This window comes from Neoarius graeffei, chromosome 19 (assembly GCF_027579695.1).
Source record: "Neoarius graeffei isolate fNeoGra1 chromosome 19, fNeoGra1.pri, whole genome shotgun sequence".
Classification (NCBI taxonomy): Eukaryota; Metazoa; Chordata; class Actinopteri; order Siluriformes; family Ariidae; genus Neoarius; species Neoarius graeffei.
The window spans coordinates 62,709,456-62,729,050 of NC_083587.1; the positions used below are offsets into that span (position 1 = coordinate 62,709,456).

At 38.4% G+C, this 19,595-nt stretch overlaps 1 protein-coding gene across 1 annotated transcript in view; it reads right to left on the minus strand.

Annotated features, from left to right (window-relative positions):
* The window catches only part of thsd7ab (thrombospondin, type I, domain containing 7Ab), a 388,049-nt gene that overhangs the window by 171,000 nt on the left and 197,454 nt on the right, over nt 1–19,595 (minus strand). Inside the window, exons 5-6 of the mRNA XM_060900617.1 lie at nt 14,248–14,316; nt 2,037–2,192 (exon numbers count right to left, since the gene is read on the minus strand). Of these exons, the coding sequence (XP_060756600.1) occupies nt 2,037–2,192; nt 14,248–14,316 (225 nt within the window). The remainder of the gene's footprint in view (nt 1–2,036; nt 2,193–14,247; nt 14,317–19,595) is intronic.

A 19,595-nucleotide genomic window follows, 5' to 3' on the forward strand; every position in this document is an offset into this window, starting at 1 on the left:
GTCGCTCCGAAGCGTGTCAAAGCTGCCATAATTCCCTGAAGGTTGGCCGGGTAGACAGTTGAAGCAGCCTCTGCTGAGTCGGTCATGACGGAGTCTTTCTGTTAGGGTTTTGCTGGGATTCGAACCTGGTTAGTTGGTGTGATAATCCAGCAAACCCCCACTAGGCCACCAGGGGGATGACTCAAATGCAGAGGCGTGAGGCGGAAGTAGAAAAAGAATCAAAAGGTTTATTTAAACTATATACACTATATACAGGGCAAAACAAAAGACAAAAAAAACCCAAGAGTATAATCCAAAAGAAAAGCAAAGTGCAAAAATTCAAAAGCTAAGAAGATCAAAAAACACAGTACAAAGGAAACTGGAGATAAACATAACAGCACAAAGACTCCGTGCCAAGAGGACTGAACTCAGGGGTATAAATAGACAAACTAATTAAGGACACAGGTGAAGATAATTAGGCAATTAACACAAACACAAGACACAGGAACAGTGGCGGCCTCTAGAGGCCAAAATAAACACGACATGAAAAGGAAATAACAGCGGCCTCTAGAGGCCAAAACAGTCCTAGTCCTAACAATATATATATATATATATATATATATATATATATATATATATATATATATGGGTGGCACGGTGGTGTAGTGGTTAGCGCTGTCACCTGTCACCTCACAGCAAGAAGGTCTGGGTTCGAGCCCCGTGGCCAGCGAGGGCCTTTCTGTGCGGAGTTTGCATGTTCTCCCCGTGTCCGCATGGGTTTCCTCCGGGTGCTCCGGTTTCCCCCACAGTCCAAAGACATGCAGGTTAGGTTAACTGGTGACTCTAAATTGACCGTAGGTGTGAATGTGAGTGTGAATGGTTGTCTGTGTCTATGTGTCAGCCCTGCGATGACCTGGCGACTTGTCCAGGGTGTACCCCGCCTTTCGCCCGTAGTCAGCTGGGATAGGCTCCAGCTTGCCTGCGACCCTGTAGAACAGGATAAAGCGGCTAGAGATAATGAGATGAGAATGAGATATATATGTATCATGCTTGTAGTACTCGAGTCCAGGACTCAGACTCTAATTTTCAGGACTTGTGACTTGACTTGGACTTGAGCACTGATAACTTGGACTTGCGCATTAACTGAATTCGGAATTGTAAATTGGAGACGAGGGCTTGGGCTTTTTCTTTATTTTTTATAACATGCCATAATAATTTGGCATAAGATATTTACATCTACATTCATTTTTATATTAATTTCGTGCAAGAGAATGCACATTCACCTGTTCATACGTCGTGTTCAGGAACAAACTAACATTAATGGTGCTAAAATGCCTGGAGAGATGCCCCTAGGATTGTTTGCTTTGCTGATACAGACTTCTCATGCAGTGGGGAAAAAATGCACTGCTATGTGTTCCATATGTAGAAAAACTATCGAGGAGACGACGGGGACAACCTCGAACTTCAACTGTCATTTGGTAAGACTCCACCCAGAGAAGGAAGTGACACGCTATGTTCATTGCTCTGTTGATAGTGGGCAGGGCTTGCTGAGCGATGAACTAGCTAATGTTAACCCTCTCTCATGTTATTTGCCCTGTTGATAGTGGGCGGGGCTTGCTGAGCGATGAACAAGCTTTTTTATCTGTAGCCTGTTAACTAAAAGGTGGCGGTCGAGCAGGAACATTAGTCCAACACAGTAGCAGAGACGCGTTCACATAAAGGCAGCAACAGCCACCGTCAAATGTTGCCGTTGGAGTCTTGTTCTCGTACTCGACTCGGATCAATAGTGGACTCGACTTGGACTAGACTCTAAATTTTCTTTAATGACTTGGACATGACTTGGGGACTCGAGACTGGACTCGGACTCGAGGTTTAGTGACTCGACTACAACATTGACTAAGAAAATATGGTGACTTTTCTGAAACAGTAACACAACTAGACTCCCTTTTCCCGTATTTCTGGTGTAAATGTGAATGTGTTTAACAGTGTGTGTGTGTGTGTGTGTGTGTGTGTGTGTGTGTGTGTGTGTGTGTGAGGATGAGTGTGTGAAGCCATACCTTTCTTCACAGTTTGATCATTACAGTTTTCGAAGGTGCATGGTCCCCAGGCCCCCCAAGGAGACACCTCACACTCCACTGGGCATGAGATGTGGCACAGTTGGCTGGTACTTGGCACAGGACCCACACACATCTGGCTGTCCACTGGCTGAGGTGCTGCAGGGCAAACACACATACACACACGTTATAAACATCCACATGAGATGAATATAGACGTTGCTGCTATGACACCTGCAGGTCTGTCATGATTATAACACGAGAACCTGATTCTAATACTTTTACATTGCGAATATTTTACACAGTTCTACGTGATATACACTCGGACATTTTGAAAGTCACTTTGACTCTAAGCTAAATCACTCAAAGCACATATAATTAGGCTTTTTATAAATATAAACATCATGACAATAAAAGTGTTTCTAAAGCAGCAGGACTCCTTACGAGGTCACACAGAACCCCATCGCGCTGCTGTGTGTGCGAATCAGATATCTGATTTCAGGAGCGCTCGGCTCCTCAGCGCTTGATCCCAAAGGCTTGGAATAACAAAATGACAAATCTTTTGCACCTCTGGAGAAAAGGGTGCGCCTAATTGCTTTCCCTCAGCGTGCGCCTGAAATTAATGGGGCTAAAAATGATAACGAGCATGCGGCAGCGCGAGATCAGCGGATCAAGGGCTAAATTAACGCCAAGCTTCGCAGGTTGTACTTGTTTATTTTGCCAGATGGCCTGGAGCCCCTGAGCAAACATTTGTGTGTAATCAAAACTCCTGAGCAGTGAGAATACACACTCCTACTATATCATGCACACACACACACACACACACACACACACACACACACACACACACACAGGGACCGTGTGGGACGATGCACAAAAGACAAATCAAGTACAAGCTGTTGATATAAAAGCTAGCAATCTCAAATCTGTGTATGAACAAGAGAGCTACAGCTTGCAAAGCCATGGGTCATAACCACTTGTTTCGCAACCAAAAACTACATTCAGTAGCGATTCCTATGAATCATGCGTTCATAATGCATTATAAACACAAGTACAATGTATGAATTCATAATGTCAGGTTACATAACGCTATAAAGCTTGAGGATATAACTTCATGTTTTCAGATAAAACATGAGCCTCATACTTCATAAGGCCAGGTTACATGTCATAAATTACTACCATGTGACTACAATGCCAGGTTACATGGCACTTTATAAAGAATGAAGATATAACCTTATAATGTCAGGTTATACAATGTTTATAAAGCATGAGCATATGATGCCATAATGGCAGGTTTCAGAACACATTATAAAGCATGAGCATGTGACTTTGTAACGTCTGGTTATATAGGACTTCATAGAGCATGAGTATATTATAACCTCATAATGTCAGATTATAGCACTTTACGTGTAAAGCTTGAAGATACGACTTAATGTCAGGCCATATGACACTATCATGTACTCTGGCATTATAAAGTGTTTTGCACGTAAACATACCTACTTATAAGTATTTCTATATATGTACATCATGTTAGGCATTGTAAGCTGTTATTTATATTTATGTAATGTCTTATGAATACATTTATAAAGCATTATTAATGCATAATTCATAGGAATTGTTCTACTGCTTTTTAGATGCTTTCATCCAAAATAACTCAGAAGCAGAATCCAATTCAGACAAAGAGCTTCGCATTTGAGGGTTAATGGCCCAATTTATAAAACCTGTTATAACCATTAATTACAGAATGACATTGGACTTGTGATACACACAGATAATTACCTTCAGAGGTTCACAACGGTGCAAAAAAAAAACCACACACCCTGTCTGTCACTGTCATATCTGACATCCTGATCATTTCACACACAGTAGAGTCCGTCCATAGAGAACTCATTATATCTACAGTGAGGCACAAAAGTCTGAGTCCACGATCGCAAACAGTTTTATATCACTGTTTATGACAAACAAATCCAAAATTTGACTCGATTCCATTTTACTCAAAAATGTGTCACAGCACAGATTTAGCAGTTGGAGAATCGTTATTTAAAGCTTTGATTGTGAGCAGTTTATTTCATTATACTATTTGTTGTGACTTCACTAAAAGAGTAAATTGTGCAGTCCGAACGTTCTCAATTCTGATTGGTCAGAAGGTGTTGATTCATTTCTGCAAACCACAGGTTTAAGTATATTAATGAGCTCAGTCAAATACATTTCTATATCAATTTACATCTGTGGGGGTTTTCCACTAAAATGGCCGCTGGCGGTTATAAACAACTAAAATGGCGGTCAGCATTTATAATCCACTAAAATGGCCGCCAGCAGATATAATCCCTTAAAATGACCACAAACGGCTATAATCCACTAAAATGGCTGCCAGCGGTTATAATCCACTAAAATGTCTGCCAATGATTATAATCCACTAAACTGTCTGCCAATTATTATAATCCACTAAAATGTCTGCCAATGATTATAATCCACTAAAATGTCTGCCAATGATTATAATCCACTAAACTGTCTGCCAATTATTATAATCCACTAAAATGGCGGTCAGCATTTATAATCCACTAAAATGGCCGCCAGCAGATATAATCCCTTAAAATGACCACAAACGGCTATAAGCCACTAAAATGGCTGCCAGCGGTTATAATCCACTAAAATGTCTGCCAATGATTATAATCCACTAAACTGTCTGCCAATTATTATAATCCACTAAAATGTCTGCCAATGATTATAATCCACTAAACTGTCTGCCAATTATTATAATCCACTAAAATGTCTACCAATGATTATAATCCACTAAAATGTCTGCCAATTATTATAATCCACTAAAATGTCTACCAATGATTATAATCCACTAAAATGTCTGCCAATTATTATAATCCACTAAACTGTCTGCCAAATATTATAATACACTAAACTGTCTGCCAATGATTATAATCCACTAAACTGTCTGTCAATGATTATAATCCACTAAAATGGCCATCAGCAGTTATAATCCACAAAAATGGCTGCCAGTGGTTATAATCCACTATAATCAACTAAAATTTCTGCCAATGATTATAATCCACTAACACGGGTGCCAGCGGTTATAATCCACTAAAATGTCTGCCAATGATTATAATCCACCAAAAAGGCTGCCAGTGGTTATAAACCACTAAAAAGTCTGCCAAGGATTATAATCCACTAAAATGTCTGCCAATGATTATAATCCACTAAAATGTCTGCCAATGATTATAATCCACTAAAATGGCCGCCAATGGTTATAATCCACTAAAATGGCCATCAGCAGTTATAATCCACAAAAATGGCTGCCAGTGGTTATAATCCACTATAATCCACTAAAATTTCTGCCAATGATTATAATCCACTAACACGGGTGCCAGCGGTTATAATCGACTAAAATGTCTGCCAATGATTATAATCCACTAAAATGACCGCCAACGGATATAATCCACTAAAATGGCTGCCAATGATTATAATCCACTAAAATATCTGCCAATGATTATAATCGACTAAAATGTCTACCAATGATTATAATCCACTAAAATGTCTGCCAATGATTATAATCCACTAAAATGGCTGCCAATGATTATAATCCACTAAAATGTCTGCAAATGATTATAATCCACTAAAATGGCTGCCAATGATTATCATCCACTAAAATGTCTGCCAATGATTATAATCCACTAAAATGGCCACCAGCGGTTATAATCCACTAAAATGGCCACCAGCGGTTATAATCCACTAAAATGGCTGCCAAAGATTATAATCCACTAAAATGTTTGCCAATGATTATAATCCACTAAAATGTCTGCCAATGATTATAATCCACTAAAATGGCCACCAGCGGTTATAATCCACTAAAATGGCTGCCAATGATTATAATCCACTAAAATGTTTGCCAATGATTATAATCCTCTACAATGGCTGCCAGTGGTTATAATCTACTAAAATGGCTGCCAATGATTATAATCCACTAAAATGTCTGTCAATGATTATAATCCACTAAAATGGCCGTCAGCGGTTATAATCCACTAAAATGTCTGCCAATGATTATAATACACTAAAATGGCCGTCAGCGGTTTAATCCACTAAAATGGCTGCCACTGGTTATAATCCACTAAAATGGCCGCCAGCGGTTATAATCAACTAAAATGTCTGCCAATGATTATAATCCACTAAAATGGGTGTCAGCGGTTATAATCCACTAAAATGTATGCCAATTATTATAATCCACTAAAATGGCCGTCAGCGGTTATAATCCACTAAAATGTATGCCAATTATTATAATCCACCAAAATGGCCGTCAGCGGTTATAATCCACAAAAATGTATGCCAATTATTATAATCCACTAAAATGGCCGTCAGCGGTTATAATCCACAAAAATGTCTGTCAATGATTATAATCCACTAAAATGTCTGCCAGCGGTTATAATCCACTAAAATGGCCATCAGCGGTTATAATCCACTAAAATGGGCGTCAGCGGTTATAATCCAGTAAAATGTCTGCCAATGATTATAATCCACTAAAATGGCCGCCAGCGGTTATAATCCACTAAAATGTCTGCCAATGATTATAATCCACTAAAATGTCTGCCAATGATTATAATCCACTAAAATGGCTGCCAGCGGTTATAATCCACTAAAATGTCTACCAATGATTATAATCCACTAAAATGGCCACCAGTGGTTATAATCCACTAAAATGGCTGCCAATGATTATAATCCTCTAAAATGGCCGTCAGCAGTTATAATCCACTAAAATGTCTGTCAATAATTATAATCCACTAAAATGGCTGGCAGTGGTTATAATCCACTAAAATGTCTGTCAATGATTATAATCCACTAAAATGTCTGCCAATGATTATAATCCACTACAATGGCCACCAGCGGTTATAATCCACTAAAATGTCTCCCAATGATTATAATCCACTAAAATGTCTGCCAATGATTATAATCCACTAAAATGTCTGCCAATGATTATAATCCACTAAAATGTCTGCCAATGATTATAATCCACTAAAATGTCTGCCAATGATTATAATCCACTAAAATGGCTGCCAGCGGTTATAATCCACTAAAATGTCTGCCAATGATTATAATCCACTAAAATGTCTGCCAATGATTATAATCCACTAAAATGTCTACCAATGATTATAATCCACTAAAATGTCTGCCAATGATTATAATCCACTAAAATGTCTCCCAATGATTATAATCCACTAAAATGTCTGCCAATGATTATAATCCACTAAAATGTCTGCCAATGATTATAATCCACTAAAATGGCTGCCAGCGGTTATAATCCACTAAAATGTCTGCCAATGATTATAATCCACTAAAATGTCTGCCAATGATTATAATCCACTAAAATGTCTGCCAATGATTATAATCCACTAAAATTGCCACCAGCGGTTATAATCCACTAAAATGGCTGCCAATGATTATAATCCACTAAAATGTCTGCCAATGATTATAATCCACTAAAATGGCAGTCAGCGGTTATAATCCACTAAAATGGCCATCAGCGGTTATAATCCACTAAAATGGCCATCAGCGGTTATAATCCACTAAAATGGCTGCCAATGATTATAATCCACTAAAATGTCTACCAATGATTATAATCCACTAAAATGTCTGCCAATGATTATAATCCACTAAAATGTCTCCCAATGATTATAATCCACTAAAATGTCTGCCAATGATTATAATCCACTAAAATGTTTGTCAATGATTATAATCCTCTACAATGGCTGCCAGCGGTTATAATCCACTAAAATGTCTGTCAATGATTATAATCCACTAAAATGGCCGTCAGCGGTTATAATCCATTAAAATGTCTACCAATGATTATAATCCACTAAAATGTCTGCCAGCAGTTATAATGCACTAAAATGGCCATCAGCAGTTATAATCCACTAAAATGGCTGCCAGTGGTTATAATCCACTAAAATGGCCACCAGCGGTTATAATCCACTAAAATGTCTGCCAATGATTATAATCCACTAAAATGTCTACCAATGATTATAATCCACTAAAATGTCTGCCAATGATTATAATCCACTAAAATGGCCACCAGCGGTTATAATCCACTAAAATGGCTGCCAATGATTATAATCCACTAAAATGTCTGTCAATGATTATAATCCACTAAAATGGCCGCCAGAGGTTATAATCCACTAAAATGTGTACCAATGATTATAATCCACTAAAATGTCTGCCAATGATTATAATCCACTAAAATGTCTGCCAATGATTATAATCCACTAAAATGGCCGCCAGCGGTTATAATCCACTAAAATGACTGTCAATAATTATAATCCACTAAAATGGCTGGCAGTGGTTATAATCCACTAAAATGTCTGCCAATGATTATAATCCACTAAAATGGCTGCCAGCGGTTATAATCCACTAAAATGTCCACCAATGATTATAATCCACTAAAATGGCCGCCAGCGGTTATAATCCACTAAAATGTCTGCCAATGATTATAATCCACTAAAATGTCTACCAATGATTATAATCCATTAAAATGTCTGCCAGCAGTTATAATCCACTAAAATGTCTGCCAATGATTATAATCCACTAAAATGGCCGCCAGCGGTTATAATCCACTAAAATGTCTGCCAATGATTATAATCCACTAAAATGTCTGCCAATGATTATAATCCACTACAATGGCCGCCAGCGGTTATAATCCACTAAAATGTCTCCCAATGATTATAATCCACTAAAATGTCTGCCAATGATTATAATCCACTAAAATGTCTGCCAATGATTATAATCCACTAAAATGTCTGCCAGCGGTTATAATCCACAAAAATGTCTGCCAATGATTATAATCCACTAAAATGGCCGCCAGCGGTTATAATCCACTAAAATGTCTGCCAATGATTATAATCCACTAAAATGGCCGCCAGCGGTTATAATCCACTAAAATGACTGTCAATAATTATAATCCACTAAAATGGCTGGCAGTGGTTATAATCCACTAAAATGTCTGCCAATGATTATAATCCACTAAAATGGCTGCCAGCGGTTATAATCCACTAAAATGTCCACCAATGATTATAATCCACTAAAATGGCCGCCAGCGGTTATAATCCACTAAAATGTCTGCCAATGATTATAATCCACTAAAATGTCTACCAATGATTATAATCCATTAAAATGTCTGCCAGCAGTTATAATCCACTAAAATGTCTGCCAATGATTATAATCCACTAAAATGGCCGCCAGCGGTTATAATCCACTAAAATGTCTGCCAATGATTATAATCCACTAAAATGTCTGCCAATGATTATAATCCACTACAATGGCCGCCAGCGGTTATAATCCACTAAAATGTCTCCCAATGATTATAATCCACTAAAATGTCTGCCAATGATTATAATCCACTAAAATGTCTGCCAATGATTATAATCCACTAAAATGTCTGCCAGCGGTTATAATCCACAAAAATGTCTGCCAATGATTATAATCCACTAAAATGGCCGCCAGCGGTTATAATCCACTAAAATGTCTGCCAATGATTATAATCCACTAAAATGGCCGCCAGCGGTTATAATCCACTAAAATGTCTGCCAATGATTATAATCCACTAAAATGGCCGCCAGCGGTTATAATCCACTAAAATGTCTGCCAATGATTATAATCCACTACAATGGCCGCCAGCGGTTATAATCCACTAAAATGTCTGCCAATGATTATAATCCACTAAAATGTCTGCCAATGATTATAATCCACTAAAATGTCTGCCAGCGGTTATAATCCACTAAAATGTCTGCCAATGATTATAATCCACTAAAATGTCTACCAATGATTATAATCCTTTAAAATGTCTGCCAGCGGTTATAATCCACTAAAATGTCTGCCAATGATTATAATCCACTAACATGTCTGCCAATGATTATAATCCACTAAAATGTCTGCCAGCGGTTATAATCCACTAAAATGTCTGCCAATGATTATAATCCACTAAAATGGCCGCCAGCGGTTATAATCCACTAAAATGTCTGCCAATGATTATAATCCACTAAAATGGCCACCAGCAGTTATAATCCACTAAATTGTCTACCAATGGTTATAATCCATTTAAATGTCTGCCAGCGGTCATCATCCACTAAAATGTCTGCCGATGATTATAATCCACTAAAATGGCCGCCAACGGTTATAATCCACTAAAATGTCTACCAATGATTATAATCCACTAGAATGTCTGCCAAAGATTATAATCCACTAAAATGTCTGCCAATGATTATAATCTACTAAAATGGCCACCAGCGGTTATAATCCACTAAAATGGCTGCCAATGATTATAATCCACTAAAATGGCCGTCAGCGGTTATAATCCACTTAAATGGCCATCAGCGGTTATAATCCACTAAAATGGCTGCCAGTGGTTATAATCCACTAAAATGGCCATCAGCGGTTATAATCCACTAAAATGGCTGCCAATGATTATAATCCACTAAAATGTCTGTCAATGATTATAATCCACTAAAATGGCCGTCAGCGTTTATAATCCATTAAAATGTCTACCAATGATTATAATCCACTAAAATGTCTGCCAGCAGTTATAATCCACTAAAATGTCTGCCAATGATTATAATCCACTAAAATGGCCGCCAGCGGTTATAATCCACTAAAATGTCTGCCAATGATTATAATCCACTAAAATGTCTACCAATGATTATAATCCATTAAAATGTCTGCCAGCGGTTATAATCCACTAAAATGTCTGCCAATGATTATAATCCACTAAAATGGCCGCCAGCGGTTATAATCCACTAAAATGGCCGCCAGCGGTTATAATCCACTAAAATGGCCGCCAGCGGTTATAATCCACTAAAATGTCTACCAATGATTATAATCCATTAAAATGTCTGCCAGCGGTCATCATCCACTAAAATGTCTGCCAATAATTATAATCCACTAAAATGGCCGCCAACGATTATAATCCACTAAAATGTCTACCAATGATTATAATCCACTAAAATGTCTGCCAATGATTATAATCCACTAAAATGTCTGCCAATGATTATAATCTACTAAAATGGCCACCAGCGGTTATAATCCACTAAAATGGCTGCCAATGATTATAATCCACTAAAATGTCTGCCAATGATTATAATCCACTAAAATGTCTGCCAATGATTATAATCCACTAAAATGTCTACCAACGATTATAATCCACTAAAATGTCTACCAATGATTATAATCCACTAAAATGTCTGCCAATGATTATAATCCACTAAAATGTCTGCCAATGATTATAATCTACTAAAATGGCTGCCAGCGGTTATAATCCACTAAAATGGCTGCCAATGATTATAATCCACTAAAATGTCTGTCAATGATTATAATCCACTAAAATGGCCGCCAGACGTTATAATCCACTAAAATGTGTACCAATGATTATAATCCACTAAAATGTCTGCCAATGATTATAATCCACTAAAATGTCTGCCAATGATTATAATCCACTAAAATGTCTGCCAGTGATTATAATCCACTAAAATGGCCGCCAGTGGTTATAATCCACTAAAATGTCTGCCAATGATTATAATCCACTAAAATGTCTGCCAATGATTATAATCCACTATGTCTGCCAATGAGCATCATCCACTAAAATAGCCACCAGTGGTTATAATCCACTAAAATGTCCGCCAATGATAATAATCCACTAAAATGGCCGCCAGCGGTTATAATCCACTAAAATGTCTGCCAATGATTAGAATCCATTAAAATGTCTGCCAGCGGTTATAATCCACTAAATTGTCTTCCAATGATTATAATCCACTAAAATGGCCGCCAGCGGTTATAATCCACTAAAATGTCTGCCAATGATTATAATCCACTAAAATGTCTGCCAATGATTAGAATCCACTAAAATGTCTGCCAGCGGTTATAATCCACTAAAATGTCTGCCAATGATTAGAATCCACTAAAATATCTGCCAGCGGTTATAATCCACTAAATGTCTTCCAATGATTATAATCCACTTAAATGGCCGCCAGCGGTTATAATCCACTAAAATGGCCGCCAGCGGTTATAATCCACTAAAATGTCTGCCAATGATTATAATCCACTAAAATGTCTTCCAATGATTATAATCCACTAAAATGGCCGCCAGCGGTTATAATCCACTAAAATGTCTACCAATGATTATAATCCACTAAAATGTCTACCAATGATTATAATCCATTAAAATGTCTGCCAGCGGTTATAATCCACTAAAATGTCTGCCAATGATTATAATCCACTAAAATGTCTACCAATGATTATAATCCATTAAAATGTCTGCCAGCGCTTATAATCCACTAAAATGTCTGCCAAGGATTATAATCCACTAAAATGTCTGCCAATGATTATAATCAACTAAAATGTCTGCCAATGATTATAATCAACTAAAATGTCTGCCAATGATTATAATCCACTAAAATGCCCGCCAGTGGTTATAATCCACTAAAATGTCTACCAATGATTATAATCCATTAAAATGTCTGCCAATGATTATAATCCACTAAAATGTCTGTCAATGATCATCATCCACTAAAATAGCCACCAGCGGTTATAATCCACTAAAATGTCTGCCAGCGGTTATAATCCACTAAAATGTCTGCCAATGATTATAATCCACTAAAATGGCCACCAGTGGTTATAATCCACTAAAATGGCCACCAGTGATTATAATCCATTAAAATGACCCCCAGTGGTTGTAATCCACTAAAATGGCTGCCAGCGGTTATAATTCATTAAAATGTCTGCCAGTGGTTGTAATTCACTAAAATGGCTGCCAGCGATTATAATTCACTAAAATGTCCGCCAGTGGTTATAATCCACTAAAATGGCTGCCAGCAGTTATAATCCATTAAAATGTCCCCCACCTTATAATCCACCAAAATGGCTGCCAACAGTTATTATCCACTAAAATGTCCACCAATTATTATAATCCTCTAAAATATCCACCAGTGGTCATAATACACTAAAATGGCCACCAACAATTATCACTAAAATGTCCACCAAAAATTATAATCGTCTAAAATGGCAGTCAATAATTATAATCCTCTAAAATGGCCACCTATGGTTATAATCCACTAAAATTGGCCGCCAATGATTATAATCTTCTAAAATGGTCATCAGTGGTTATCTCTTCCCATCTCCTTATCTCTAGCCGCTTTATCCTGTTCTACAGGGTCGCAGGCAAGCTGGAGCCTATCCCAGCTGACTACGGGCGAAAGGCGGGGTACACCCTGGACAAGTCGCCAGGTCATCACAGGGCTGACACATAGACACAGACAACCATTCACACTCACATTCACACCTACGGTCAATTTAGAGTCACCAGTTAACCTAACCTGCATGTCTTTGGACTGTGGGGGAAACCGGAGCACCCGGAGGAAACCCACGCGGACACGGGGAGAACATGCAAACTCCGCACAGAAAGGCCCTCGCCGGCCCCGGGGCTCGAACCAGGACCTTCTTGCTGTGAGCAACAGCGCTAACCACTACACCACCGTGCCGCCCCCATCAGTGTTTATAATACACTAAAATGGCTGCCAGTGGTTATAATCCATTTAAATGGCTGCTACTGATTACAGCCCACTAAAATGGCCACCAGTGATTATAAGCCATTAAATTAGCTGCCATTGGTTTTAGTCCAATAAAATGGCTGCCATGTCACAAAACACCACTAAACTCACCTCATGAACAAAGAATTATTTCACGCTGGGTGGTGATTTTTGTCTGTGACAGCAAAATTGTACAGTGTAAACCCAGCTTTATGCAAAATGACAAGAATTAACAAGTGTAACCTGTTAGTTAATCATTTTTACTTGATGTTGTTACTACTAGGACAGCTCATTACATTCTATGTGTTATCATTTCTACTACTTCTCAAGTACAAATCAACCCTTTTTTGAGATAATCTTTCAAGGAATAATGTCATTTTGTTTTAGAAATATGAAAAGCTGAAACTCTATTAATTTTTCATAACTGATAGACAACAACAACACGTTTGAATGCCACTGTGTATTTCATGCTGCTTCCAACACAACACATTTTGCTGACATGCAAACAAACTGTGTTGCAGAAGCATTTGTGCCAGCAAGGGTGACGTGTTTGTCAGAAATAGAGGGAAAAGTGACGTTTTGAGTAGAGAGGAGGGCTAGTGGGAGGATATTAAAAGGAAAATTAAGATTTCCATCCATCTTACCCATGTTTTCAATGGTGGTGGAAAGGCTGGGCGGGACACTGGGCTTCTGGCTGCTCTGAGATCGGCTTTCTACGAAATACAAAAAATATAATCAGCAACAAACAGATTATAGCATTTAGTCACTTTTGATTCGGCTTGTTTTGATCTGGTTAGGGTTGTTGTTCGGAAAGCCAGCAGCAGGTCTGTAGCAGTCGTGGGATTTTAACTCACATGCTTTCAGGAATTACAGCACTGCACCATTACCTCTGAGGAAACTGCTCTGTGTGAGAACCTATTTTGTGAACATGGCCAGACTGTTGATTGCTTAGCATAGCATAATCATTCTTTTAATAATCGGATCATACAGTGCAGCATGCTATGGTTACAAATACAACCCTGATTCCAAAAAAGTTGGGACAAAGTACAAATTGTAAATAAAAGCGGAATGCAATAATTTACAAATCTCAAAAACTGATATTGTATTCACAATAGAACATAGACAACATATTAAATGTCGAAAGTGAGACATTTTGAAATTTCATGCCAAATATTAATAATAATAATAATAATAATAATACATCTGTTTTATATAGCGCTTTTCATGGTACTCAAAGACGCTTTACAGGACGTTCAAACATACACACACACACACACACACAAACACAGACAATAATAGACAAAGAAAGAAAAAAATAATAAATAAATAAATAAATAAATAAATAAATAAAAAATAAAAAGTCAAAAGTCCACCGAGTAGGGGTCAGGATGTAATTCCTGTGGTGTAGCAACCACAGTCCCACCAAAAGGCACACGAAAACAAGTCCCACATCTCCAGCACCGCCGCCGTGACGCCGCCAGCAACATCGCTCGAACACCACGCCATGGATCCACAAAGCGAGCAGAGAAGCTCCGCCACGCAGAGCACTGGTGTGTCCCAAACTGCCTGCACAGCCGCCGCGACGCCACCAAGCAACATCGCTCGGAACATCACACCAAGCGTTAAAGCACAGAGCGCTGGACAGCCACGATGTAAAATGAGCAACGAGCTCAATGCAGTCCACAGCTGGGAGCGCAGGCATCACCCACGGCGAACCAAGGCCTGGAGGGAACTGACGCCCAAAACTGGGTCTGGAGCTACCCCACAACCGGTGGAGAAAACACTCAAACAAACATCAAACTACACAAACACACAGAAAAAAAAATAGAAAAAGAAATAAAATAAAACAAAAAAGCTCCGGTGAGAAGCGGCAGCCAGAACGCGCACGACATACTCTCAACCAGAAACGGAAAAGTTTTGTTTTGGCTCATTTGAAATTTAATGACAGCAACACATCTCAAAAAAGTTGGGAGAGGGGCAATAAGAGGCTGGAAAAGTTAAAGGTACAAAAAAGGAACAGCTGGAGGACCAAATTGCAACTCATTAGGTCAATTGGCAATAGGTCATTAACATGACTGGGTATAAAAAGAGCATCTTGGAGTGGCAGCGGCTCTCAGAAGTAAAGATGGGAAGAGGATCACCAATCCCCCTAATTCTGTGCCAACAAATAGTGGAGCAATATCAGAAAGGAGTTCGACAGTGTAAAATTGCAAAGAGTTTGAACATATACAGTGCATAATAGTGCATATACAGTGCATATACAGTGCATAACAGTGCATAATATCATCAAAAGATTCAGAGAATCTGGAAGAATCTCTGTGTGTAAGGGTCAAGGCCGGAAAACCATACTGGGTGCCTGTGATCTTCGGGCCCTTAAACGGCACTGCATCACATACAGGCATGCTTCTGTATTGGAAATCACAAAATGGGCTCAGGAATATTTCCAGAGAACATTATCTGTGAACACAATTCACCGTGCCATCCGCCGTTGCCAGCTAAAACTCTATAGTTCAAAGAAGAAGCCGTATCTAAACATGATCCAGAAGCGCAGACGTCTTCTCTGGGCCAAGGCTCATTTAAAATGGACTGTGGCAAAGTGGAAAACTGTTCTGTGGTATGGGGTTGCATTAGTACGTGTGGCATGGGCAGCTTACACATCTGGAAAGACACCATCAATGCTGAAAGGTATATCCAGGTTCTAGAGCAACATATGCTCCCATTCAGACGACGTCTCTTTCAGGGAAGACCTTGCATTTTCCAACATGACAATGCCAAACCACATACTGCATCAATTACAGCATCATGGCTGCGTAGAAGAAGGGTCCGGGTACTGAACTGGCCAGCCTGCAGTCCAGATCTTTCACCCATAGAAAACATTTGGCGCATCATAAAACGGAAGATACGACAAAAAAGACCTAAGACAGTTGAACAACTAGAATCCTACATTAGACAAGAATGGGTTAACATTCCTATCCCTAAACTTGAGCAACTTGTCTCCTCAGTCCCCAGACGTTTACAGACTGTTGTAAAGAGAAAAGGGGATGTCTCACAGTGGTAAACATGGCCTTGTCCCAACTTTTTTGAGATGTTGTTGTCATGAAATTTAAAATCACCTAATTTTTCTCTTTAAATGATACATTTTCTCAGTTTAAACATTTGATATGTCATCTATGTTCTATTCTGAATAAAATATGGAATTTTGAAACTTCCACATCATTGCATTCCATTTTTATTTACAATTTGTCCTTTGTCCCAACTTTTTTGGAATCGGGGTTGTATAAATCCAGAACTATCCACATTTTAATCAAGTATCTGTGTTCATTTCCCATGAAAGTGGACATAGTTCTCTAGAAGTGATGGACAAATTGAATTTCATTGCTACAAAACAACAACAACAACAACAAAAGCCATAATCATTTGATGTTAACCTTTTTTGCTTGATTTGGATGGCCAGTATGGGTGTAACACTCCAGTCATGATTCAATTCAATCCACGATGCATGTTTTCATGATTTTTTATTCAATTAAATTCTCAAAATATTAATAAAGTTTGAATGAAAAAAATCTGATTAAAAAGGCTCATTTTTTTATTTCTGAATCATAAACCGTGCAAAAACAATCTGCTTTTTTTTTTTTTGTCTGTACAAAACTAAATAAATCAAATGCAGGGAAAATTATTGCCCAAAAAATCATTTGAACCAAAAATAGAGCTCCAAAGGTGGTTAAAATGGCAGAATTCCACAATCGCTTTCTTGGGTACTATATTGTAGATCGCATTGTCTCAGAGCTAGTGTCGTTTGAAAGCTACCGAAGAGCTATAACATGGACATGTAGCTGTATAATGTGTTGCAATCTGGAGCTATTGTGTCAGGTGTGTTCTCTACATATTTTATCATTTGCACAGACTGGGATCTCTGATGTTCAACCAGTGCAACAGAGGCATAATTAATAGAATGATGATTTCCACATTGTGAATCTCACATTCTTGTGATGCATATTGTTAAATTTATCATTACAGTGAGAAAAATATATCTTTTAATTATTTTGCTTTTCACTGTTTCCTGTTTCTTTGACCATTTTCTTAAAGTTTTGTTGAATTATTACATTTCATATCATTCATGACAGGGTTTTACATAGCAGAGGAAAACCGTCAGGGCCTTCTAGGCATTCAGAGAAGACCCAAACATATCAGCATTTCAAATGTCATTTAATTGCTTTCATTCTTTCATAATTTCATTATAATTATTCTCTTCTAATTCTAATTCAGCCTCATTTTCTATCAAATTTGCTTCAGAAATGAAAGGGTTACTGTCCTGAATAGGGATCGACCGATATGTTTTTTTCAGGGCCGATACCGATACCGATTATTATGGAATTGGGATGCCGATAACCGATATGTGCAACCGATAAATGTAAACATTATAATTCACATGAAATTAAACATAGCACACACTGACAAAGACCTTCATATCCATGAAATGTATGTTTAATTGTAAAATTGAACATGAAATTTTGTGCAGGGAGATGCCAGCAGCATTTGTACAATAAAGTCAAACATTAGAATAAAATGAGAAATAAAATAATAAAATAAATATTCACCAATAAAAAAATAAAATCACTCCCTACTATATTACAGCTCACCATTTTCAGTGGAAAATAAATGAAAATACACTCTGGATTCTTTTACACTAAGAACTAAGTAAGACTTACCAACTTCAAGTAGTTTTTAAATAACAAACCAAGTGTAGGGAGCTGCCTGCAGCATTTTTTAAAAAGTAAAATCAAACATACAGTAAAGTAGGCTATCACTCCCTATTAGGAGCGGCTGCTCCTTTAAGAGTATATCGCTTTCCGAATCAGGAGCGCTAGTGAGGAGAATCACTTAAAGGCCTGGTCCCACTGGCCGATGGACACAAAACGTATGCAAAAAGGACACAGCGGACGAGCAAAATTTCGGGGGTGGCTCTATCCGTTTTCATCCGCTCCAGAAATGGACAAAATTGGTGAAAATTTGCGAAAACAGAACGGAAAAGAACGGACGTGGGTAGTATATAGCGGGGATGTTAAACGCATGTTCATAGGAAGCCTAGCGGATGAAAACGGATGGAAGTGGATGCAGCTCCGAAGGGGTTACCGGTGATAACTGAGAAGCGGACGCATAGCAGAAAGAGCGGATGCATAGCGGATGAAGGGGATGCATCATGTACGCCTAACGGAAACAAAGGGGATGTTGCGCAGATGTATATCGGATGCAGACCGATTGTCCGCTAGGTGTCCTTCTACATACTCTAGACATACTCCAGACATCCTAAATATATGAGATACATCCCAGATATAAACACTTTGTCCGTTTTGAATACTTTATATACGAGATGCATACGCTTACATCCTTTCTATTTCCGTGCTACTAACGATGAATAGACGTTTCATGTACCTTATCTTTCCTCCCTCTTTCCGTTTTCAGCTGCAGCGGATGTGAGTTGCGAGGATGCCCAGAGGATGCAGAGAGGATACAGCAGACGTTTAACGGATGATAACGGACATAGAACGTTTGTTGCTCGTATATGTCACGGATTTACATCGTACACGGCGGAAAGTTCATCCGTTCTAAAAGTTTTGTGCAGCTCAAAACTTTTTGCGCGGATGAAATCACAGTGGACGGATGCTTGATGGATAGAGCGTATGAAGCACGTATGCAATGAGTACACAACGGATGCATAGCGTTTTCCAATGGATGGCAAAGATTTTTTTACGTTTTACATCCTCTTTGCATCCGTAAGTGCAGTGGGACCGGGCCTTAAACAAGAATTATAAATACTAGTCACGCCTGGCTTGTTTAAATGTTCAAACAGCGCTTTATAAAGTTGCCTTGACCACCTCTCTGTATGGCTGTCATTCTACTGTTCGAGTAGAACTACTGACACATTCACAACGTTTCCAGACGGGGATTTAAAAATGACTGCAGCCTACGTTATGCTGTTTCAGCGAGACTA